Here is a 26,416-nt window from a genome sequence, read left to right as displayed (position 1 = left end):
GCTCCACTATCCAGCCCACACAGATGCTGTTGGGTGCCCTTCTGTCTAGCCACCCCTGCCCCTGTCCTAGTTTTTGCGCCCTCCAGTGGGAGTGGTAACCCAAGAGGGAGGAGCCCACTATTTCCCTTCTAGGCCACTCTCACTCACGGATTATGCACTCTCCTGGTGGTTCTGGAGTTTAACTTGACAGAATTAGCCCCCAATGCCAGCTTCTGCCCGCTGATGGTGCAGCAAAGGCCAACCAGCCCTCACCCACTCTAATTGTAGATTGCACCAGTAGGAATAATCAGCCCAGCCTGGCTTTTCTCTGATCTAGTGCACATAAAGCACACAGGTGTTGTAGCCCTGCCTAGTCCGGTCTGTCCCCATCCTTGCTCATGCTCTCCAGTGGGAGTAGCTGTCCAGCATGGGAGCCCCACCATATTTCTCCTGCTGGCTCCGTCTCCTCCCTCCTGGTTGTCACGTGTGCTGGTTGGGCACTGCGGCCACATCTGGTACAGGCAACCTCACCTTGGCATTCCTTAATGTGCACTGGTTTTTGTCGCGACCAAACCTGACTCTGGCTTGGATTCACCAGGCGTTGATGTGGACTGGTTCAGCCAGGTCGGCCCCCGACCCATGCCAAATGTATGCCAGTAGTATACTTTCCATGGCCTGTTCTGGGCTGTTTCCTTTCATGCTTCTTGCGCTTACCTGCAGGACTGTGTCCTGTCAGGAGTTGCCAAGGTTCCTCCATCAGAACCCCTCCTAGTGCCAGGTTTCGTGTATACCAGGGGGTCCATGAGCCAGCTCTACTCAGTTTACCTCCTGTCCCAGTAGGAACAGTGGCTTTTCCTCACTGGCCTTCAACCAATCTAGTTCTTACTGTTGGATGTTTCAGCCCAACCACTGTGTGTCCATACCCACATACGTCTCACACATGGCTCAGTAGGGTCTGAGATCCAGCCTAGTCCATCCCACATCTACCCTGGTCCTCCAGAGCACAAGATGGTGTTGGAGTCTAGCCCGGCTTGGTGCGTCCAGTCCCAGTCCACACTTATGCCAAGGAAAACTACAACTGTATCATGATCAGAGCACAGCCCTTGTTCCAGCCCACACGCTCCTTGGTGGGAACCTCCACCCAGCTAGGGTGTCCCCTTAGCTCCCCAGCCGGGCCTGTTCCCAGCCATAGGTTGCATGCACGCCAGTGGTTACTCTGACTCAGCTTGGCATAGTCCGTTACGGAAGGTGATTTTTGTACTTAGTAGTTGAAAGTCCTCTTGTAGGAGTCCCCAAAAGAAGTTGGCGTAACATAAAGTTGGGCAATAAGAGATGAGGTTAGCAGCAGTAAATAAGAATTGACTAGAAATTGGTGCTTTTGGAGGCTCATACTCTGTTGAGAGGAAGTTGTTCAATGGATCAGTGAGAGCCACATTTGGGCTTTGAATTTATGAATGGAAATATTTTGAGATAGAAAAAAAGTAATGTTCATGGTAAGTTAAGTATGAACTCTTTAAATTTCTGCAAAAATAAAACAGAGGTTTTTCTAAAGTATGACTGTTCCACTGTAGAAAATAAAGTGCAGGTTAGTGAGGGGAGAGGTTGTTGTGGCTGGGATGGAGGGAAGTAAGAGGTGTGGAGGCTTTCTTCCAGATTCATGGACGGGGATTGGGATGGGATTGCTGGGACTCAACACCCTTGGTGTTGGGCTCGGCAGCGTGGCCTAGTGGCTAAGGTCCTCGCCTTGATCCCATATGGCCGCTGGTTCTAATCCCAGCGGCTCCACTTCCTCTCTATCTCTCCTCCTCTCAGTATATCTGACTTTGTAATAAAAATAAAATAAATCTTAAAAAAAAAAAAAAAGAAAAGAATATAACCTCTCTTAAAAAAAAAAAAAAAAAAAACAAACACCCTTGGTGTTGCAGCTGGGAAAGGCGAAGGGGAACAAATAGTTGACCTGTGTTAGACTTAGTATATTTTAAAAGACATCATTTTTTTTTTTTTTTTTTTTTTTTTTTTTTTTTTTTTTTTTTAGCTGTTAAAGCACCACATCTCAAACTTAGGAGTTACATGACTTGCCTGGGATTTCAAATTGCATCTGAGAGAGGCCTGTATTTTTGAGTTGGCAGCAAGCTCTGAGCTGGTGCCATGGCTGCTGCTACCCTCAGAAGTGGTGTGAGTGGTTTATGATGGCCATCTGCTTGTTACTGGCTCTCACAGGGGTCATCAGTAGACAGCAGAACTCAAGTAGAGGTTCTTAAACTTCATCCAGGGTGCTTTGTTGACCAGATTTCTTGACTCAAACTCACATGTTCAATTCCAGATTTAGAGAAAGGTTCAGAAAACTTTGGGTTTAATGAACTCTCCAGGTGACTCTGCAGTGTGGAGTTTTGATCGACATTATATGAAAACTGTATATGAAATTGAGATTGGCAAATTGACAGTTTTCAGGATTTCCAGGGACGTAGTGTGTTTGTCCTTTTTATCACATGAAAACATTTGTCTTAGTGCAGTTTTTCTTGATCTAGGTCCTGCAACTTTATGTGCCTGGTAATACATGTTTTACATTGTATTGTAAATGGGTTATAATTTTTTTTTTAAAGATTTTATTATTATTGGAAAGCCGGATATAGAGAGGAGGAGAGACAGAGAGGAAGATCTTCCATCCAATGTTTCACTCCCCAAGTGAGCCGCAACGGGCCGGTGCGCGCCAATCCAATGCCGGGAACCTGGAACCTCTTCCAGGTCTCCCACGTGGGTGCAGGGCCCCAAAGCTTTGGGCCGTCCTCAACTGCTTTCCCAGGCCACAAGCAGGGAGCTGGATGGAAAGTGGAGCTGCCGGGACTAGAACAGGCGTCCATATGGGATCCCGGGGCTTTCAAGGCGAGGACTTTAGCCGCTAGGCCACGCCGCCGGGCCCGGGTTATAATTTTTTAACAGTGCCATGAATTTATTTTAGGAGCAGATTGTTTGCCTTTGATTCAGATGTTCTTACACCGGTATCACTTGGACCTAAGAACAGGAGTTAGAAGGCAGATTTCTCTGATGTGCTTGATGCAGGCATGTCAGGTTAGTAGAGAAAAACATATTCAAGTGACAAATATGGAAACTAAGAAACCTTGTAAGAATCTGGGCAGAAGCAGCAGAGGAAAGAGGCTACTTACTGAGGGCCTGAGAGAAGCCAGGCTGCAGTGATACAAAGAAGGCCCTTTTTCCTGTTTCAGGGCAAAAAGGAAAAATCAGGTCATTTTTTTAGGTTATAAGCATACATTTAGAAATATAATTACCATATGCAGAGACTTACTATGTAGAAAAATCACTAGTTTTAGTTCTCTTAAAAATGAAGCATCTATGCTGGAAACAGTGTGTTCTTAGAAAACTTTCGCCACAGTGTTCTTTCACAGGTGAGATTGCTTCTGCAGGAGTTGTCAAAGTTCCTTCAGGTGGGCAGTGTTCTCCAGGGACATGGTGGTGGATGCCCGGATTCCCCTGTAATCACCATTAACCAAATGTACTCGTAGCTACTGCTTCCTCTCAGGTGAAATATATCCTCACGTCTACCCGCATGCCTTAAGGAAGCCCACGAGCTGAGAACCAGAATGAAGGTTGAACATCAAGGCTTGTGAAACAGTCTTTTCATGGCACAGATTTTGTTTGAAATGTTAAGTGCCTTCACAGATCATACTGACAAGAATTAAAAAATATCGTTGATGACATGATGTCTTTTCAGGGTGCTGCATGTGAATATTTTGATAAAGAATTCTAGTTGTTTGAAGAATTTTCTTTTCCTTTGTAAACTTTGATGTGTTCAACAATTTTGAACTATTCAGGCCAATAGCTATTGCCTTTTTTTTTTTTTTTAACAGAGACGGAATCTGAGGCCAAAGAGGGTGAGGTGCCTTCAGAAAGTAGTTAATTTGAATGTTGATGGACTTATTTGAAAGGAAAACAGAGATTGGGAGATAGCATCTCCCATCAACTGATTCACTCACCAAACAGTGCAACAGGGAGCTGGAAACTCCATCTGGACCTTGCACTGGAGCCGCTGGTGCTGCTCGTGAGGGTGCCCGTTAGCAGCAGCTGGAGTTGGAGGGCAGCTGCCACTCTGGTTTGTGGCCTTGGTGTTATCTTAGGCGCTATTCAAATAGCTACCTTACGTAGAAAATTTAAAGCAAGAGATACATACTTGTGTAGGAATATAGTTTGAAAATATTTTGTGTTTGCATATCCTATCAAAAGCATTAAAAAGGCTTTTGAAAATTGCATATTTCTTTAAGAATTTGATGAAATTATATGCACCATTTCATCAGGAAGATTTGGATACAAGTTCTGCATATGATTTCAGAAAGTACATAAACTATGCAAATCATTCCTGCATTATGCTCTTTGACTTAAAATGTTTAATTTAAAATTAGCATTCAAGAACTTTATGTTCTTAACTTTAAGAACTTAGTTTTTCAGGCCCGGCAGGGTAGCTGAGCAGTTAAAGTCCTCCCTTGCAAGTGCTGGGATCCCATATGGGTGCTGGTTCTAATCCCGGTGGCCCCGCTTCCCATCCCAGCTCCCTGCTTGTGGCCTGGGAAAGCAGTTGAGGATGGCCCAAAGCCGAGGGACCCTGCACCCATGTGGGAGACCCAAAAGAAGATCCTGGCTCCTGGCTTCCGATCAGTGTGGCTCCAGCCGTGATGGCCACTTGGGGAATGAATCAACTAATGAAAGATCTTCCGCTCTGTCTCTCCTTCTCTCTGTGTATCTGACTTTCCAATCAAAAAAAAAAAAATATTGAAAAAGAAAACTTAGTTTTTCTTAATGGCTATAGGTATTTATGGTCAGCCTGGAAATAACAGGAAATAAAGATGTATAGGGAATTTTTATTTCTATCCTGTGTGTAAATCCTTGTGTGATTTAGAGATTCTGGTGCTGTGTTGAAGGCTGTGTATGTTTATATACGTATTTAGAGAGTTTGATGTCTGAGTTTTAACTCAGCATGACTGGCTTTTCTATCTGTAGAAACCATATAAAATTTAAGCTTGTGTGTGTCTAAACTCAGCCCTGAATGTCAGGTCTTCCCAACTGTTTGTGCCCCATCGCAGATGGGCTCTCTGAGTGACCCCAGGACTTGCTCCAGGTTCATGTCTGGCAGCTCAGACTGAGTGTGGACTTCATGAAGCCAGAACGTGTGTGAGGGCAAAGCACTGGTGGTGCTGGAGGTTTTTTTTTTTTGGTGGGATAACTACAGATTCGGTCAGTGGAGTGATGAGTTCAGGCGCTGGTACCAGTTGGTGAGAAGGGTATGCTTTACTCTGCCTGACAGGCCTAATAAATCATGAAATAAACTTGAGCTGTCTTTGAAAGGGAGGAATTCCACAAAGGACTCTGACTTTGAGAGTCTTGTTTGTATTTTGTAACATCAAGATAAACTTACTTGAAACCTTGTGGAGTGTGCTTTTCTTGGGCCTACACAGAATGTGTAAATATGTATCTGTTTTCTGAGTCAGTGTTTTGATATTGGGCCTTGAAGTCATAGATGATGGCTCTGAGCTGAGACTCCTCGGTCGGCTTTTCCCTCCGCTTCTGAGGTGATTACAGGAGACACTGTGTTTACTTGGCACAGTTGGGATGGTTGTACAAAGTACTTGCCTAAGCGCCAACATGTTGGGGCTAGCTAAGTGATCGAGAACAGCACCAAGGGGAGGCGGCACAATCCATGCAGCATACTGCTCTGTGGCCTGTGACTTTTAGAAGCATTTATTCCTTAGTTTGGAGTAGGTGATGTATTACGTGCTTCCTACCCTTAACATATATATTCACTAACGCAAATTTCCATGGTTTTTGTTTGCTAATCTAAGACTGTCTTATGTAATTTTGGTGTAGTAATGAGTAGAATTATGTGTCGACATTATTTACTTTCAGGTTAGCTGAATTTTTCAGGTGTTTTGAAAACGGGTTTTGCAGCTTACATTCTTCTATTATTAATATTTTAAATTATAACTGTTTGAACTATAGTTGCCACCAAAATTTTAAAATAGAGCTGTTTATTTGATAAAAGTCTGTATTACAAAGTAAACATCTAGAATGAAACCAACTGTAGTTGCCACCAAAACTTTAAAATAGAGCTGTTTATTTGATAAAAGTCTGTATTACAAAGTAAACATCTAGAATGAAACCAACTGTAGTTGCCACCAAAACTTTAAAATAGAGCTGTTTATTTGATAAAAGTCTGTATTACAAAGTAAACATCTAGAATGAAACCAACAAACTCAGCTAAAGCTCACAAACTTTCGATTGAATTGCCTGTTTATGTATAAGTAGTTACACTTTCAAAAATTATATCTCAAGCTGATCTGTTTTTACACAAGAAATGTTCTTTTCTTCCTAATAGCAGTTACCCACAGTGTGTGTGGTTTTTTTTTTTTAAAGATTTTTATTTTATTTTTATTGGAAAGATTTACAGAGAGCAGGAGAGACAGAGAGAAAAATCTTTCATCTGTTGGTTCACTTCCCAGATTGCTGTGATGGCTGGAGCTGAGCCAATCCAAAGCTAGGAACCAGGTGCCAGGAGCTTCCTCAGGTCTCCCACATGGGTGCAGGGTTCCAAGGCCTTGGGGCCATCCTTCATTGCTTTCCCAGGCCACGAGCAGAGAGCTGGATGGGAAGTGGAGCAGCTGGGACATGAACTGGTGTCCATGTGGGATCCTGGTGCATGCAGGGCGTGGGCTTTAGTCCCTAGGCTGCCACGCTGGGCCTTAACCACAGTGTTTTAGGATGAATTGGCACATTTGGTCACACTCAGTGAAGTGGTCTTCCTTTGTTTGGCATTTGTGTTCTATCTGCCTTTAGCTCACTCCCATCTCCCTTGCCTCTGTGTAATTGGTCAATGAACAAATCCAGGACACTTCAGTCTGTGAAGTCTTTGGTGCGTTATCTCTGTTATAGACATGATGTCGAACTGCTGCATGTCTTAAATCCCTTAAAAAACTTCTTACCAACTTAACACTGTTAATTGGAGGGGACAGGTGCCGAGAAAGAAGCTGGGTATTGACTTGCTATCTTCTCTGAATTATTTTTATCGTCTCTCACCCGCTGAAGAAGTAGCTCTGTGTTTGTATTTTAGTGCTGTAAGTAGCAGGAGTTTTTCCTCGCGTGACAGTGTGAGGTAGATTCTTCACCTTGACCTGCTCCCACAACCCTCACCAGTCTGTGTTTGCTTTTGAGACCTTTTTGCTTTAAACTGAAATAGTTTGGATTTGTCTCTGAATTTTGCTCTTAACTCCTTTCAAGTCTCTTCAAGGTTGATATTTACTTTTCCTCCCTCCCATCCCCATTCCCCTTTCCTTCCCTCTTTTTTTTTTCTTTGTTGTTTTGGACTGTTTAGGAGTGTCTTTCTGCCAGTTCATCCCTTGGCTTCTGTAAATTGGAAGCAGCATCCTTGTTTTTCCTATACTTTAGTGATTGTTTAATACAGTGATATATATATATATATATGTGTGTGTGTGTGTATGTGTGTGTGTGTGTGTGTGTATGCCTTACAAATATGAGAGCCTTAAATTCTGTCCCATCACCGCCACTTCTCCTTTCTGAGAGAAGCAATCTTACACTATGTAACTGATTTGGTATCTTAGATTTTGCAACTATCTTCAAAATTTTCTTTAACCCATACATTAGACATTACTGTTATAGTTTCACAAGTCAGCGAGAAATAACTACAATCTTTGTTTATCTTTTATATGTCAAACAAGAAAGTCTTATATGGTGTTCTGTCTAGGTTCAGCTGCTTTTACTCTGACACATCCTTCTTTAGTGACGAAGTGAAGGTCTTGTGTGTGTGTGTGTGTGTGTGTGTGTGTGAGCGCGCTTGCTCGGAAGAGTTTTGGTATATAATTCTAGGTAGAGAGATATTTTCTTTTAGCCTTGTGAAGGTGTGGTTTTACTGTCTGATGGCCTTTGTGGCTGATCCCCTTTTCCCACTAGTGGCATTGATGTGTTTTCCTTGTCTTGTGCAGTTTTACTCTGATGGTGTAAATCAATCTTCTGTTATTCTATTTTGAACTCTTGGTTTTCTGTGTCCAGTATTTGTTGTCTTTTGTCACTTCTGGAGAAGTTCTCACCATTCTTTGGTCTAACGATGCCTCTTAGCCATTTCTCTTAGATACTAGATGTACTTGAATCTCCTGTCCTGTCCTCCAAATGTCACCTCGTCCCAACTTCATGGTTTCCATCTTTTACCCACCAGGCAGATTTTGGTGTAATGCATTCACATCTGTCTTCAATTTTCTTTCTCTTGGTGAACTTCATTTTCTCTTTGCCCATTGAGTATCTTAGTTACATTTTTTTGTGTGTTGGAAATTAAATTATTGGTAAAGCTAACTGGATAGGCTTGTTTTTTCCCCCTTTTGCCCTTGCCATCTTAATAACTTTCTAATTCTGCTCTGTGTAATATATATATTAATATTTATATATATAAATATATAATATATATAAAATATATGTATATTTAAGATTTATTCATTTCTATTGAAAAGACATTTTGTAGAGAGGAAAGAAAGACCTTGCATTTGCTGGTTCATTCCCCAAATGGCTATAATGACTGTAACTGAGCCAGTCTGAAGCCAGGAGCCAGGGGTCCCTTTCCTGTTCTGCAGTGCAGGTACAGGACCCCAAGGCTTTGGGCCATCCTCCACTATTTTATCAGGCCACAAGCAGGGTGCTGGATGAGAAGTAGAGCAGCTGGGATGCGAACTGGTGTCCATATGGGATCTCAGTGTAGGCAAGGTGAGGATTTAGCAGGGCCCCATTGACTGTTTTCTTAGATACTTGCTCAAATTGCTAATACAATGAATGAATCTTAAAAAAAATTAGTGGCTGTAAAACATATAGAATTTTTTTTGTGTGTGTAAGGTTCATTTTATTATTTTTTATTTATTTATTAATTTCATTGCATTATGTGACACATTTTTTTTTTTTATGCAGTGGGATTCCTCCTGCCCCTCCCCAAACCCCCCCCTCCCACGGTGGATTGCTCCACCTTGTTGCATTTCCATAGTTCAAATTCAGTTGAGATTCTTTCATTGGAGGTTTTGACCAATCATAAAGTCCAGCATCTTATTGTCCTGATAAGTTCAATGGCTTCTTGGTGAGACCGTCTCTGGTCTGAAGGTAGAACCAGCAGAGTATCATCCCAATCAAGTAAAAAACCCAACATAATATTTACAACCATTTACAACATTATGGCATTAATTGACATGGTATTGATTAACCAGTATGTTACTAGGGAAATGCAGGTTCTTGACCACAACCTGTGACTTCCTCATAGACATTTCAGTTTTGGTTTATATTCAACCATGTTCTATATACCTTAAAATGGCTATAGATTGCTATTCAGCTGTCTCTTGTCTATTTCAATGTTAGTATTTAGCATTTTATAGCATTGAAGCATGATTTTGCTAAACCTGGTTGTTTTTCGGGTAGTCTAACTCTATAACTTTAACAGGACAAATGTCAACAGTTTAGGTGAACGTTTTTGGGAGGGGTGTGCAGAGGAATCTTCCATACCCCAGAGAGGAGTAACTGATCTTTGTGTCCCACCCAGTGAGTTATAAGTGCATCCCGGCTGGCCGCTTCCTGTCTGTTTCTAAGCTTTCCTAGTTGTTCTCTGTCTATCTATTCTAGTTTGTTTAAAACATATAGAATTATAGTTACATTCCATGACTGGCAGTTCTGATATTTGTATTTTGAAGTTGTATTTTATATATATATAGATATATACACATACATATATATATATATATATATATATACACTTTAGATTCATTTATTTTTATTGGGAAGACAGATTTAGAGAGAGGAAAGACAGAGAAAAAGTTCTCTGTCTGCTGGTTTATTCCCCAAATGGCTGTTAACAGCCGGAACTGAGCCAGTCTGAAACCAGGAGCGTACACCAGGGGCTCTCATGTGGGTGTGGGGTCCCAAGGCTTTGGGCCATCCTTAAGTGCTTCCCAGGCCACGGTGTGGGAGTTGGAGTGAAAGTGTAGCAGCTGGAATAAGAATTGGCACCCTTGTGGGGTGCTGTTGCTTGCAGTTGGTGGATTAGCCAATAGAGCCATCATGTCAGCCTCTGTAGGTTTTTTTCCCACCCTGAGTTTTGCTCATGGTGGTTGGTTTCTTGAATTGTGAAGAAAAATTACAAGGAGTGAATTTGCTGTTTAAGATATTTATTTAGGAGTGGATGTTTGGTCTAACAGTTAAGATAATAGATCTTAAAATGCTGAATAAATTGAGTATGATGTTAGGTCAGGAGAATTCCTTGAAGGCAGAGAGAAGAGGGTGTGAGTGGTCAGAGTAAGGCCTTCTGCCCTCTGTTACTGGCCTGCAACAACCTACATTCTTGTTTTTGTCTTCAAGGAATTCTGATCTAACTTTCTTTTTTTCTGTGATGGTGATAGTAACAGTCCCTCTCTTTTGGTAATTTTAGTAATATCTTTGCCATTCTTCTCTTGATCAGCTCAGCTAATAGTTTCCCAGCTTTGTTTGTTTTTAAAGAATCGATTTTTCATTTTGTTTATATTTTCTGTTAGGTTTTTAATGCTTTATTTCCTATTTCACTTATTCACCAGAATTTGTTACTTCCTTCCTTCTGCTCTGTGTGAATATGTGTCTTCTGCTCTTTCTAGCTTTTAACAACATTTAAAGTTAGGTTACTGAATTGAGATCATTATTCATTTTTGAATATTGGTGTTAATAGCATGTAAACCTCCCTGCTCGTCCTCCTGTATCTATTTTAACTGCATCGCGTAAGTGTGAATTTGTGTTGTTTTAACCTATCATTAATCTGAAAGTATTTTCTCTTTCCCCATGATCATTCTGTGATCTGTTGTTTATTTTTAGTGTATTCTTTTACTTCTAAATATTTAAATTCCTCAACTTGTTTTATTACTGATTTCTAATTGTATTCCATTCAGTTGGAGAACATAATGTTCATGGCATTAGTCTTAAAATTGATTGACTTATATGTGTGTAATAAATCTCCATTCTTCTGCTTAGAAACATACTCTTTAAATGTCTGTCAGGTCTTGTTGGTTTGTAGAGGCTTAGGGTTGGTTGGGTGGTGGGAGTGATGGAGAAACTAGATTATCCGGTACTAAGTTGTAGTTAGATAGCACTAAGAAGTTCTGGAGTACTGTTGCACGGAATTTAGTTGAAAGTCTGAGTTTCACAAAGAGAAGGATTGAGGCAGAAAGAGATTGTTCACACACTGCTCCCTGGCTTTGTTGTGAGCATCTGAGGAGTGAACCAGTGACTTGGAATGCTGTCTCTTTTTTCCTAAGTGAATAAATAATGTTTACAAAGGAGTGAAGATAGTAATCTCTGCTTGGGAAGATTTTTACTTTCAGAAGACATTCCTAGAGTCATTGTTGTAATCTAAAATGACACATCTGATGTATCATGGATTTTTCGTCACTGAGTGGGAAAGACTTTTTTTCTAAGAATCGTGTATGTTTATCAGGCAGATATATAGAGAAAAGGAGAGACAGAAAGACCTCGCATCTGCAGGTTCACTCGCCGAATGGCTGCAAGCGCTGATCCGAAGCCAGGAGCCAGGGACTTCTTTTGGGTCTCCCACGCAGGTTCAGGGTCCCAAGGCTTTGAGCTGTCCTTAACTGACTTCCCAGGCCACAGGCAGGGAGCTGGATGGGAAGTGCAGCATATGGAATAGGAACTGGTGCCCTTATGGGATGCCAGTACTTGCAGGTGCCCGTGAGCCATCACACTGGCCCCTGAAAAACTGTTTTTCTTTTTGAAACCCCTCGGGTAAATAAGTGAATTTTTCTCCCTCTCACATTGATGTTTTCCTGTATCATTGTTTGGAACCAGAAGTTAATGATGGCTAGCTGTTTCCTCGGTTTTACTGATTGACATGATGTCTGATAATGTATACACACAGAAACATCATGAAGAGTTTTTACCCTTTCCATCCCTGTTTCTCCTTCCACTCCCTGGGAAAACAGAGTCGATAAAAGTATATACCACGGAAAGCCCAGTTGTTGACAAACACACAGAGCGTGTGTGTATTGGGATATGGGAGCTGTAGGTCTCTAGGATACCATAAACATTTTCTGTCGTGAAAAACCTAGGTGTCTCTGGGGAGGTTTCTGGTCCAGTTACTGGCGATGGTGGTTTTCTTATAGAATAATAATTCAAGTGGTGATAAGGCTGTTGGCTAGCAAGAGGGAGAAATCACCTGGACAGATGTATCCTAAGTCTGTTTGTGTTTTTCTTTCAATTTTGTTGTGAAAAGTTTGAAAATATAGTGAATAATCATGTTTCCATCTAGATTCAACTACTAAAAATAGCATTTTTTTTTTTTGCCATTTTTCCTTTAAATATTTTTTGCAGCATGTGGGTAATTTTGAATGAGTACTATCTATTAGAAGAAATTATTCATTTCTTTAGGAGGGACTGAGTTACTGTAATACTGTAGGATAACCTATGCATTTGTTTATACATGTATGTATATATGTTGCGAACATATATGTTCTTAGTATATGTAAGGACTTATCAAGTATTAATAAGCAAAAGTGACATCATTTCTACAACTTGCTTTCCGATAGTCCACCACCAGTGAAATGGCTGTGTTCCAACACTTTTCCGACAGCAAACGGGTAGCCCAAAATTTCACTCAGTTTTGGTAGTTACTCAAAATTTGCCCAAATGTCACAAGTTAAGGGACTCAAACCCAAAACACTTCCCCCAGGTCAGACCCATTTGAGAAGTCTTGTGAGCCACTGGCTTGACTACAAAATTGAAAAAAAAATTGTAAGAATGATGCACAGAACTTAGCAGAGTACTAGAAGTGTGATTACCTTTTTTTAAAAAAAGATATAGATGAATAATAACACAAACAGGTACACAGTGCAATGTCTGGATGGTCCCAAGTGCAGAACCTTTGCCCTCAGGGGCACAGATGCACAACTCTCCCAGGACATCAGACGTTTCACCAACCAGGAAGCCCTCTGATCTTCTGCATTAAAAATTCTGTTGAAGTCTCATTGGATAGGCACGACTGATCAGATCATTGTCATGTGATTCAGCTTGTTGTCTCCCATCCTCAGAAGCTAAGGGGTGGTGCTAAAAATTCTGACCTAGTTGTTGTTTTTGGTGACCAGTCTTCATTCTAAAGCTATGCAGGGACTCCATGATGAATCATCATATTAGTTTAATGGCATGACTATCAGGGAATTCCATGCTTTTATAGGTCTGTGGCATCTGGGGCCATCAGATAGTATGCTTTTTCTTATGATGGAAGTATGAGTCAGAATAATGTTTTTTAATAAACAAACTATTAAAACATTCCTGCCTTAATGAGAGAGGTGTTTGTTTAGACATTATTTTAGTGACTTTAGTAAATTGCTATGCTGTTAGATACAACCTTACAGAAACTGAAACATAGAAGTTGATTATGGCGGTTAAAATTTATCTTAGGGGGTAGTTTTAAGTTGTATGTGGCTTGTAGTACTGGCAACCTGTGTGAGTCCTGGCTACTCCGCTTCTGATCCAGCTCCCTGCTTTAATGTGCCTGGGTAAAGAGCAGAGGATGGCCAAAGGACTTGGCCTCTGCACCCTTGTTGAAGAGCCAGATGAAGGTACTGTTTCCTGGCTTTGGCCTAACCCGGCCCTGGGCATTGTGGCCCTCTGGGGAATGAACCAGTGGGTGGAAGAGATCTGCCCTGCCTCCTCCTTTGTTCTTCCTTACTTTTCCTGTCCTACCCGCCTCTTCTCTCTCTGTGCCCCTCTCCCTCCTAATCTTCCTCTTCCTCCTTTCTCTCTCTGCCTCTTCCCCTTCCCCATCTATCCCTCTCGCTCTCTCTGTTACTCTGCTTTTCAAATAAATACATTCAAAAATTGTCTTCTCTTTCATTTAACTACTTCAAGTTTCTAAATAATTATCATTTTACAAAGCTGATTTTGGGTTTGGATTACATGTGTCTTTTTTATTTATACTTATATTCACAAATTATTAAGGATTAAGCAGGTAAAATTGTTATTTTTTAATAGCATTGTGTTTATTTTTACTTGTTTTCCAAGCCATGTGTTTATTTCTATTCTTCATATTCTCGTTGTAACAGGGAGCAATATTAATAACAGTAATATAGTTAAAGAGTAGTAATAATTATAATAACTGCTATTTATGAAATGAATATAGTTAAAGAGTAGTAATAATTATAATAACTGCTATTTATTATGAAATTATGTACATAATTTCATTTATTTTGTAGAATAGGCCCATGAAGAGATCTTATCTCTGCTAATCTTAGGAGGAAAGGAGCTCAGCTGTTGATCTGCCTATGGTCACAAATAATAATGGCGGAGTTATTACTGATTTCACTTCTAATTCCAAATTGCTTCCCATTTCCCTTGCTGTGCTATATTTTTAAAAAGTTATTCATCTTTATTTTAAAATTTTTAATTTTAATAATTTATATATGTGAGAGGGATGCATATCCATGTGGGGCTTTGGTTAGGGTGGGAAGGGTTGAGGTATGGTTGAGGTGTGGAGGAAGGTGGGGGACACATGTTTCAGTTTTGCAGGGGTTTGAGGTGACCATTCCTTGCTGTCAAGCTACAACAGTACCTGAGAATAAGGGACAGTCACATGATGATGCCTCAGAGACCCCCAATGTGGGAAGAATGTTCTGAGGGTGTTACTTGAGTGGTTTTGATAGTTCTGAGAAACCAGGGTTGAGAAAAAAGTCTTTCCAATGTCTTTTGACTTACTAAGTCCGCCGCAGTGTGCATCCTTAGACCCAGACACTTGCTGCCAAGCTTGGTCAGAAGAATTGTTCGACCTGTTCTGCTTTTCATCCTAATGAGACACTTGGCATCATCTGTGGCTTAGATGAGCTGGCTGTCATATCCCCTGTGTGCATCTGGGCATTCTGTCCAATCTACAAGCTTCAGAACCTGAGGAGGTCCAGATCCCGTACATGCACTCCAAGGTCGGACTACACATCCTGTGATTTTCCCTGTTATAGAGTGTGAGTCCAGTGATCTGGCTGGGGAGTGCCCCAGGAACCTTGGCTGGGGGAACCTGAGACTTGACTCTTATGTGCACTGGCTAGAGCAGGGTCAGGTTAGGTTTGTCACGTGCATCAGCCAATGTCCATACTGTTGGATGCAGCTGCCTGATTAGTTCTGCTCCCAACCCCGTCTCTCATGTGGACTGGAAGGTGCTACGGCCTAGCCCAGCCCAGACTGCCACAGGTGGAATCTTAACGCACACCAGCAAGAATTATAGCCTGTTTGGGACAGCCCCCAATAACTCCCACCAGACCTGCACCTAGCCTCAGTTTTTGTACATGTCATGTGTGGTGACCTAGCCTAGTCCATCCCACATCTCAGTTGTCTCGTGCACACCCGTGAGTGCTACAGCTTAACACAGTATGCCTCCAGACCTGGCCCACAGATAAGCTGACAGATACTACCACCTTGACCAGCCTGGCATGGCCCCAGCCCTGGTTCTCTTGCTCTTTCAAAGGAGCTGCAACCTAGCAGGGAAGTGCCCACAGTAACCCTACCTGGCACATTCCTAGTCCTGAATCTTACGCCAGGAGGTACTGTGATTCAGCCTAACACGACTTGTCCCAGTCCCAGGACCTGGCAGCTGGTGCTGTGATTTAGCCTGCTGGCCTGCATTTCTTCTTGCATTCTCTCACATCAGTGCGTGCAGCAGTCTATCCCAGCCTGTCCTGTCCTTAGACCCAGCCCAAATATTAGCTGATGGATGCTACAGCCATGCCTTGACCACCCTGCTCCCAGTCCCAGTTCTCATGCTTATCAGTGGAAAAAGCAGCCCAGTAGGGGAGTCCATGAGATTCCCCTATCAGGCCTGCTCCTATCCTTGAATCTTGTGTGTGCCAGCAGGTGCTGTGAACCAGTTTGAGATAGCCTACCCCCAGTCTTGGCATTTCCTGGCAGGTACTAAGCTGGCTCAGCCTGGCCTACCCCCTGTCCCAGCTCTCACTGTCAGGTGCAGCAACCCAGCTCAGCTTGGCCCATTCTCAGCCCTCGTGTGACTTGGCATGTATTGTGGTCCAACCCATTCTGGCCTGCACCCTGTCTTGGTTCGCTTTCATGCCAGTTTGTGTTGTGGACTGGTCCATCCCAGCCTGCCCCCAGAACTGCCTCACACATATGCTGATGGGTGTTGCCCCCATCCTGACTCTGGCACTCACCAGTGGGAGCTTCAGCCTAGCAGGGAGTTTCCCAAGTTCCCCTACCAGGCCTGTTCCCAGCCCTGACAGATATTGCTAGTGCTGGTGGATGCTATGGCCTGGCCTGACACGGCCCAAACCCGTCCTGGCACTAACTGATGGTTGCTGTGGCCTACTCCAACCAACTCACGCTAATCCAGCCTGCTGTATCCCTAAACATAGCTTTCATGTGGCCCTCATGTGACCCATTGGTTGTTGCAGTCTATCCTAGTCTGTCCCGTGTGCATTCTAGGTCCCTCAGCACCAGATATGCTGTATTCTAAGGAAAAAATTTAGCAGATTGTTTTCCTACCAGACATCATTTAGTAAATATCATTCAATAAAAGTCATTCAGTAAAAATATCATTCAGTAAATAAATATCATTTAGTAATAACATTTTGTGCTCACTTACTTAAGGGGCATTACTTTGTCTTCTGTTTATAGCCACCTGTCTTTTTCTTGGAAGAATGTGCCCCAACTTTCCTAGGGGATTCCTGAAAAGGTTGACAGTGCTGATCTCTGTGTATCCTATGTTTTTGCTATGTGGCTTGGTGGCATTCTTACAAAGTTGTATAGTTTATATGTTCTTTTAGTTTGTGTGCCCTGATGCTTCTTTTTCATGACCCATTGTGCTTTGTGATATGACTGAGTTTGAGAGTTGTTTGAATGTTAGCACAGTGATCCTGTGGCCGTCTCTGAGGTAGCTGAGATGGCTAATAAGTGACCGGCAAGCAGGTGCAACTACAGCATGGATACACTGGGCAGAGGCACAGTTTACATCAGGGACAGGATGGAATGGATGGTGCAGTCAGATTTCATTATGATACTCAGAATGATGTGCAATTTAAGCTTAGGAATTATTTCTAGAATTTTCCAAAAACATTTTGAGATGGTGAAAGGCTATGGTAATTGTAACAGAATAAAAACTGTTCAAAGGGAAACTACTTAGCAGTGCTTTTTATTTTTTTTTTCTGAACAAAAAATGTCTATTTGTTTATTTGGAAGGCAGAGTGTCAGGGTATTGGAGAAATATCTTCCAGCTGCTAGTTTACTGCTTAAATGGCTGCAGTAGCCTGGCTGGGCCAAGTTGAAGCCGGGATCCTGTAATTACTGAAGTTAAATAATAAATAATTAAAAAAAAAAAAAAAAAAAAAGAATACTACACCAAGGCACATAGGATTTCACAAAACCATTAATAATTAGAAAGCTTTATGAACATCCAGAGAAAAAATACTGTAATAGACTCAGAGGAACAAAAACAACCATGACAGCACTTTTCGTAGAAAACCATGTAAGTGGAAATATTGAAAATACCAAAAGGCACCATTTTGAAAGTACCAAAAGGCAGCTGGCTAGAAGTACATGCCCGGTGAACATGTATTCCAAAAAATGCAAGATAAATAAAGGTCTTTTCCTACAAAAAAAAAAAAAAAAAAAAAAAAAAAGGAACTTTGTCTATGTAGGTATTCCCCTTGCATTGCAGGGACCCGAATACTTGAGTTTTCCTGTGCTTTAGCAGGAAGGTGTGTTAGAAGCAAAGTAACCAGGACTCTAACCAGTTAATTAGATATGGGGTGCAGGTTATTTAAGCACTGTGTCACAATGCCCACCCCACTAATACTGCTTCTTATTTCAAAAACTCCAGTGCCTATGATATTTGTTATTAATGCAGAGGACTGAATCTTATTTTTTCCATTTCTCTTTATGATCACTCCTTTGAAATGATTTTGGAATATTTAGTTTGCTATATAATTCATTTATTATTATTATTTTAAGATTTATTAATATTTTATTTGAAAGGCAAATCTACAGAGAGAAGGAGAAACAGAACTTCTGTCCGGTGATTCAGTCCCCAAGTGGCCACAACAACCAGAGCTGATTTGATCTGAAGCCAGAAGCCAGGAGCTTCTTCTGAGTCTCCCATGTGGATGCAGGGTCCCACGGCTTTGGACCATCCTCGATTGCTTTCCCAGGCCACAAATAGGAAGCTGGATAAGAAGTGGAGAAGCTGGGATAATACAAACTGGCACCCATATGGGATCCTGGTGTGTGCAAGGCGAGGACTTTAGTCATTAGGCCACTGTGCCAGGTCCACATTTATGTATTTTTAAAAAATTATCTGAGTATTATGTGCTTTCTAGTGTATCTTGGGTATATGGTTACGTTATTTATGGACATTTTATACATTTATCTTGCTTATTCTGTTGTGCTGACTGTGGAAATGGAAACATCATTGAATCAATTTTGAAAGTTTTCCAGCTGACTTCAGAGAATGAACTATTTAATAAAATGAAGCCATAGGCATTTATATAGCAGTATAAAAATAGCATTAGGTTAGTTTTTGGCACATTTGCTCACTGCTTAGTGAGATGGCTGGCTTTGTATTAGGGCTAATGTTATTCCCAATTAAGACAAACTAAGACAACTGTTTGCTTTTTGGTTGCTTTAAAAAATTTTTTTTCTTTAAAAAGATTTATTTCTTTTTATCTGAAAGGCAGATTTTTACAGAGAGAGACAGAGAGGTCTTTCATCTGCTGGTTCATTCCACACATGGCCACAGTGGGTGGAGCTGAACCAGGCTGAAGCCAGCAGTCAGGAGTCATCTGCTGCTGCTTGCCCAGGCCATAAGCCAGCAGTGGGTTGGAAGTGGGGCAGCTGGGACTTGAACTGGTGCCCACATAGGATGTTGACCCCGGAAGTGGAAGCCTAGTTTACTAGGCCTGGGCCAACCCTACAGTAACTGTGTTTTTAGGTTTTTGAGAAGCCTTCATCTTGTCTCCACGTGACTGTACAAATTTAAATTCCCACCAACAGTAGGGGGAAAGTTTCATTTTCTTCCCATCTGTGCCAGCATTTTCTGTCTTTTATCTTATTGAATAGTGGCCAGTATAACTGGTGTGAAATAAAACCTTATTGCAATTTTGCACTTCCTTGATGATTACTGGTGTTGAAAATTTTTTCCTATACCTGTTGACCATTTACTGTATGTCTTCCTTTGAACGATGCCTGTTTAGACCAGAGCATTTTTCACATTGAATTGTTTTTGCTATTCAGTTGTTTGGGTTCCTCATGTAGTCTTGTTATTAGTCCATCAGACATATCACTTGGAAGTATTCACTCTCATTGTATAGCGTGTCTGTTCATTTTTTTTTTTTTCTGGCTGTAAAGAAGGACTTTATTAAATCTTTTATCTCAAGTGAAATCCCATTTGTGGGTTTTTTTTGGGGGGGGTGTTTCTTCTGATTTCAGAGACTGATTTTAAAAAGGTCTTTGTTTAATCCAGGGTTGAGTTTCTCTTTTGCCTGGGTGGAAGAATCTTTGCTTGCATTCTCAGCAGACCATTCACTTGTATCTCACAGAGCTTAGTTACACACCTAGTCCTGAATCAGTTTCTGATTAGGGGGAATGAAATTCTCATCATTGACATAGAAAAAGCAGTGTTGCTTGATTCCCTGGAAATGAATGAGTAGTCCCACCCCCATGTAATTTATTAATGTCTTATATTAAATAACCTCAGTAGTTATCACAACAGGAGGTATCTGATGCGTAGGCAGTTTGTGCCCCTTTGTATTTGGTGTAAGAAGCTGGTGATCTGATTGTAATCTGTTAGCTGCTTACTATACTTGCTTTTGTCTTGAGTGCGATCATTATTTCTGTGATATCAAGACCTGTAATATTGTATGATTTTGTCAGTCATTTCTCATTATTTTAGGTTAATTGGAATTGTTCTTGTAGGTGGGTTCTCCACAGTCTTCCTGGTGCGAACTCATGGTGGAATTCGATGTGCTTTGAAGCGAATGTTTGTCAATAATGTGCCAGATCTCAACATTTGTAAAAGGGAAATTACAATTATGGTAAGTGAAGAGTAATTCTGTTTTTGAAATTTCAAATTTTTATTGTTTTGAGTTTTGTTTTGTAACACTTACTAGCCTTTAGTCAGTCTTCTTTATTGGTTTATATACCTTTTAGAAAACCTTCTAAGAATATTCAGTTGGAAAAATTTCTGGGAATTTATAGGACATTCCTTATAGTAGTTAGGGCAGAATACAGCCAGCATGAAAGAATTGGAATCAAGAAAGATTCTACTGTAATTTCAGAGTATTTTGAAGATAGAAGCATTTAGAGAGTGATGTGATAAACACCAGTTTTACTTGCCATCCAACTTTAGAAATAAAACCTCACAGGTACTTTTGAAGCCTGTGTACTCCTCAACTGTACCCGTGTATTGTTTCTCTCGTCGGTCAGGGACTGATCGTCCTGATTTTGCTGTTTACCATTCCCGTACTTTGTTTTTCAGTGTTGTAGTTCTTATTTTCATGTCTTCCAGTGTTTACCAAGTGATTGTACACATACACACATATGTATGTACACATATATTTTAATTACTAGGCTTTTGGGTTAAAATATGCACAATATAAAATTGGATGTAGAGAAACTCATTTGGAAGGCAGTGTTACAGGGATAGTGAGACAGCAAGATAGAGAAAGAGAGAGAGACCCGGCTTCCATTTACTGGTTTACTAAAATGTGCCCATTCTGGCTGCAGTAGGGAGCCACAAACTCCATCTTGGTCTCCTGTGTGAGTGGCAGGAAGTTGGATTGGGAAAAAGTAGCTGAAGTTGGAGCCTGCACTCTGATAAGGAATGCAACCATCTCCAGCAGCAGATTAACCTGATACATCATAAAGCCTATCTCTAAAATTACCCATTTAAAAATGACCAGTTCAGTGGCTTTTTACAAATTCCCATTATTGCACAACTGCTAGGTGGCTTTGGCTTTTTTCTGTCTCTCCTACCCAGTAAGTAGTTGCTCTCCATTTTTCTGCTTCCTTCAGCTCCTGGGTGCAATAAAACTATGCTGTATCTCTGTGGATTTATCTGTTCCGGGTATTTCCTGTAAATGTAGTTACATAGAATGTCGTCATTTATGCCTTTTACCTGATATAACATTTTTCAAATTCATAAATATGTTAATTCTTCATTTCCTCTTTTTTTTTTTTTGAGACATGATTTTATTTGAGAGGCAGATTTACAGAAAGAAGCAGAGACGGAAGTCTCCCGTCTGCTGGTTCACTCCCCAAATGGCCACAACAACTGGAACTTAACTGATCTACTGATCTAAAGCCAGGAGTTTCTTCTGGGTCTCCCACATGGGTGCAGAAGCCCAAGGAATGAGCTGTCTAGGCTGCTTTCCTGCACCACAAGCAATGAGCTGAATCAAGTGGTGCCACCAGGACTCAAACTCTCGCCCATATAGGATGGCAGTGCTACAGGAGGAGCATTATCTGTTTGAGCCACTGTGCTGGCCCCATTATTTTATTTTTTTTTCTTCTTCCTCTTCTTTATTGCTTCTTTTTTCTTCTTCATTGTAAAGGCAGATTTGCAGAGAGAACAGACAGAAAGAGATATTGTATCTGCTCGTTCACTCTCTCAGTGGCTACATCAGGCAGAGGTGAGCCTATCTGGGAGCCAGGAGCTTCTTTCTGGTTACCCATGCAAAGTGCAGGGTCCCAAGGCTTTGGGTCATCCTGCACTGCTTTGCCAGGCCGTTAGCAGGGAGCTGGACGTGAAGTGGAGTAGTCAGGATACGAACTGGTGCCCATATGAGATACTACACTTGGAGGAGTCATTATGCCATCCCCTATTTCTTCTTAAGGCTGAACTGTAATGCTTCAAAATATTGACGGACAAGTGAAATTGAAAGTTGTACTTGGTAAAAAAGTTTGAAAGATTTCTCTGCATACCCCCCTAAAACTATTATGCGCCTCAACTGTTGACATATGCCTTGTTAGAGTTATAAACCACTTCGGACTAGCCTAAAATGTGCCGAGTTCAGTAAAAATAATGCTTCAGTACTATAAACTGCTAACTATAAAAACGAAAATAGACATGAGACAGCTGAATAGTACTCAATAGCCATTTTAAGGTGTATAGCAGCCAGTTGTGTATAAACTAAAATTGGAATGTCAATGAAGTAGTCACAGGACGTGGTTAAGAACTTGCATTTTCTAACATATTGGTCACTCAACACCATGTCAATTAACTTCATGATGTTGTAAATTATTGTGGACGTTTTGTTGTGGTTTTTCATTGGACGGGATGATATTCTGCCAGCTCTGAAATCCCAGAGACTACGAAATTTTGTCATAAAATGAAATGAAATAAAAAATGTAAAAAAAGTTCAGAAATCCAAGGTTTTTTCTTCATAAAGTGTAGTTTTCATGAACTTCTTGAAGATGTCTAGTATTTTTTAAAACTAAATTATTCATGTATTTCAACAGACATTAGCCAGTAGCTCAAATTGCATTGAATCGTTAAAACTAGGATTGTTAATATAATAGTGTATGTGGATTCACTTAAAATAGATATTCTTTAATTATTTTTTAACTTCCAAATAGATCTGGTTAGATTGTTAGTATTTTTTTTTTAATTAATTTCATTGCATTATGTGACACATTTTTTTTTTTTTATGCACTGGAATTCCTCCTGCCCTTCCCCAAACCCTCCACCCCCCCCCCCCCCCCACGGTGGATTGCTCCACCTTGTTGCATTTCCATAGTTCAAATTCAGTTGAGATTCTTTCATTGGAGGTTTTGACCAATCATAAAGTCCAGCATCTTATTGTCCTGGTAAGTTCAATGGCTTTTTGGTGAGACCGTCTCTGGTCTGAAGGTAGAACCAGCAGAGTATCATCCCAATCAAGTAAAAAACCCAACATAATATTTACAACCACTTACAACATTATGGCATTAATTGACATGGTATTGATTAACCAGTATGTTACTAGGGAAATGCAGGTTCTTGACCACAACCTGTGACTTCCTCATAGACATTTCAGTTTTGGTTTATATTCAACCATGTTCTATATACCTTAAAATGGCTATAGATTGCTATTCAGCTGTCTCTTGTCTATTTCAATGTTAGTATTTAGCATTTTATAGCATTGAAGCATGATTTTGCTAAACCTGGTTGTTTTTCGGGTAGTCTAACTCTATAACTTTAACAGGACAAATGTCAACAGTTTAGGTGAACGTTTTTGGGAGGGGTGTGCAGAGGAATCTTCCATACCCCAGAGAGGAGTAACTGATCTTTGTGTCCCACCCAGTGAGTTATAAGTGCATCCCGGCTGGCCGCTTCCTGTCTGTTTCTAAGCTTTCCTAGTTGTTCTTTGTCTATCTATTCTAGTTTGTTTGTTCATGTTTGTTTGTTATGAGGGGTTTCTGGAGCAATCGTGATGGTCCTTACAAAAGAGGGTGGGGACCCAAAGTTGGAAGCAGGCAAGGGCCAGAGAAAGCTCCTCTCCCTAGTCCCGAAGGAAGTTTAATGTTCTTCTGTTTCTGCGGACTGCTCAGGGATCCTGGTTGTCGTTCCGATGACCCTGGATCCTGCAAGGCAGGAATTGGGCTTCTTCCATCCCACATTGTAGGTCCAAATGGGGGTGGGTGACCTCAGAGTTCTTGGCCTCTGAAGGCACTCCATTTTCCCCGTGGTCTCCTTGGCAGTAGGGATGTAGTCCTCTGTGGTCGTACTGATAGTCCTTGGTGAGGCTTTGGGAGTCTTCAGGGTTGGGATACAAGCCTCCTCCTCCTCCCCCTGCTCCACTCTGGGGTCCCCCCCTGCTCTATGCCTATTACCTCCTGTTAAGAGGTTGTTAGGATTGCTCCTGATTCCCCCCACATGTCTTTGTAGTTTTGCTGTTGTCTAATGCTGACTCGAGTCTGCTGTCTATGAGTTACCAGTTATGATCCTGATGGGTTATACTTCCCCCGTCTTCCTCACACCTACTGGGGTGATGTAAGATTTCTCTGCTCTCCCTCCCCATTTCCAAGTATCATAGGGCCTTACAAGTTTATTAGGTTTTACAATTCTTGATGTAGATCATAAGCAATCTGACTCATATCGATTGTTGGTTCATTGGTTACTTCACAATGTCTTATTGCATGAGATATAGGCTGTTTGGGGTTGAAATAATATTACTGTTTTCTGGATTGACATCATTTCATAACAGCCACATCAATCACAACAACAACAACAACATCAACAACAGAGTACAGCACCCTGATAAAATAATGCGCCTCTGAGTAACCAGATTGTTAGTATTTTTAACCTCATATATTCTGATGACTATTCAGATACTAGGGGCTAAAGTTTCAGATTTTTCATTTCTCTTAATGTTTGTTTACAGTTAATATTATTAGTGTTATGCTTAATTTATTGTGTCTTACAGCCATATTTTTAGCCAATTTTTAGATTGTTTTATTTGTGTCTGTAACTATGTAGTGACTCTAAGTAAATTGTAGTATATTGAAGACAACGAAAGAGCATAATTGTTAGTTCATAGTTTCATTTGTTTTTTTAAAGTTAGTAAAAATTCTTTTATTCTTGAGTCTCAGAGGACTATCTTGTTCTCTTGCTTTGAGTTTTTTTTTTGTTGTTCTTTTTTTAAAGATTTATTTATTTTTATTGGTAATGCAGATCTACAGAGAGTAGGAAACAGAGAGAGAAAGATCTTCTGTCTGCCAGTTCACTCCCCAAGTAGCTGCAGCAGCTGGAGCTGAGCCAATCCAAAGCCAAGAGCTTCTTCCAGGTCTCCCACATGGGTGCAGGGTCCCAAGGCTTTGGACCGTCCATGACTGCTTTCCCAGGCCACAAGCAGCGAGCTGGATGGGAAGTTGAGTAGCTGGGATACAAAGTGGGCAAATATGGAATCCTGGTAGTTGGAGGGCAAAGATTTAGCACTAGGCTACCTCACCCGGCTCATTTCGAGTTACTTTTAAGGAAACTGTCTTCCTGGTTGAATTGAAAAATGAATACTCATTGACTGTTTTCCCGCTATAAGATGACAACCACATGTGGTAAACTCTGTATTGAAGTCATACAAGTCTTTGTTTGATTGATATATTCAGATTCTGTACTTGTGCCTAGTTCTTTTTCAAAATCTTTCTAAATAATAATTTATACTTGCTTAAATGATTGCTTAATGATATATTTGAAAATATATTTTCTCTAATTTTTAAAATTTTATTTCTTTATACAGAAAGAGTTATCTGGTCACAAAAACATCGTTGGTTATTTGGACTGTGCCATTAATTCGATTAGTGATAATGTATGGGAAGTGCTTATCTTAATGGAATATTGTCGAGGTAAGTATCTTTCTGCATTTGTTACACTAGAAAAATCTTCCTTAAAATGAGTTAAGTATCTTAGTGTCTCCCAGAGCAGCTGTTACCTTTCCTGGCTGCGTAAGCACTGCAATCTCAGCTTTAATTTTCTAATTAGGATAGTTGCTACAGTTATGAGCATGTCATGGGAAAGCTGGGAAATGCTGTTGGACTTAAAACAGGAAGTATGAGCAGATCAAGAGTTAGGCTTTTTTTTATAGTCCTTTAGAATATAATTAATATGGACATAATATATCAATAGTAGTGTTGTAACATTTTTTCTAGCACTCTACTGTTCTAATTGTACATAAACTAAATTGGCATACTTAAGGAATGCATTTTGACCTATAAATTTTAAACATCTGTGTGATTTTATTTTTTTGAAATCAGAAGATGAAGGAAAATCACATTCTCTTTGGACTTAATGTGATATACATATATGTACACAAAAAATTTATAAATATATTTATAAAAATATGTGTGTGATTATGTATATGTATGCATGCATGTATGTATTTGAAAGGCAGAGTTACCGAGAAAGAACTGTCTTTTCATCTGTTGGGTCACTCCCAGATTGCCACAGAGGTCATGGCTGGACCAGGCCAAAGCCAGGTGTAAGAAACAACTTTTATTTTATGGTAGAATTATAACTCAAACTATATTATGAGGAAAGCATTCTTTTGTCTTTTAAGATGTTTAGAGCTATCTGGCATTTGAGTCAGCAACATTTATTTTATGTGACATTTGAAATTTTTTGTCAGAGTAATTTATGTATATGGTTTAGAAATTCCAATAGTTCCACTGAGTCAGATCTCTACTCCGAAGTCTCACCCCTCTCCAGTGAGGCAGCCACTTGAAAGGACTAGGAATATTTCTTGTTACACTTTTCTGAGTAAGGATCAGTAGTTCTGCTTTAATCTTGAGAGAATGAAAGAGAGAGAACTCAGAAAATCAGAGCAAGTATGTGATTCTGGGCATTCAAAGGCTCTTCAAAGAGAAGCTTGCTAGTCCAGCTTCTGGATCGAATGTT

General features: G+C 40.6%; 1 protein-coding gene across 2 annotated transcripts in view; it reads left to right on the top strand.

The window, feature by feature from the left end:
- BMP2K (BMP2 inducible kinase) overlaps positions 1 to 26,416 on the top strand; it is a 118,781-nt gene that overhangs the window by 27,704 nt on the left and 64,661 nt on the right. For both annotated transcript variants that reach the window (XM_058667171.1, XM_058667172.1), the window contains exons 2-3: positions 19,963 to 20,081; positions 25,263 to 25,368. In XM_058667171.1, coding sequence (XP_058523154.1) covers positions 19,963 to 20,081; positions 25,263 to 25,368 — 225 coding nt within the window. The remainder of the gene's footprint in view (positions 1 to 19,962; positions 20,082 to 25,262; positions 25,369 to 26,416) is intronic.

Source organism: Ochotona princeps, chromosome 7, assembly GCF_030435755.1.
Source record: "Ochotona princeps isolate mOchPri1 chromosome 7, mOchPri1.hap1, whole genome shotgun sequence".
Classification (NCBI taxonomy): Eukaryota; Metazoa; Chordata; class Mammalia; order Lagomorpha; family Ochotonidae; genus Ochotona; species Ochotona princeps.
This window is presented reverse-complemented; position numbering and strand designations above follow the sequence as displayed.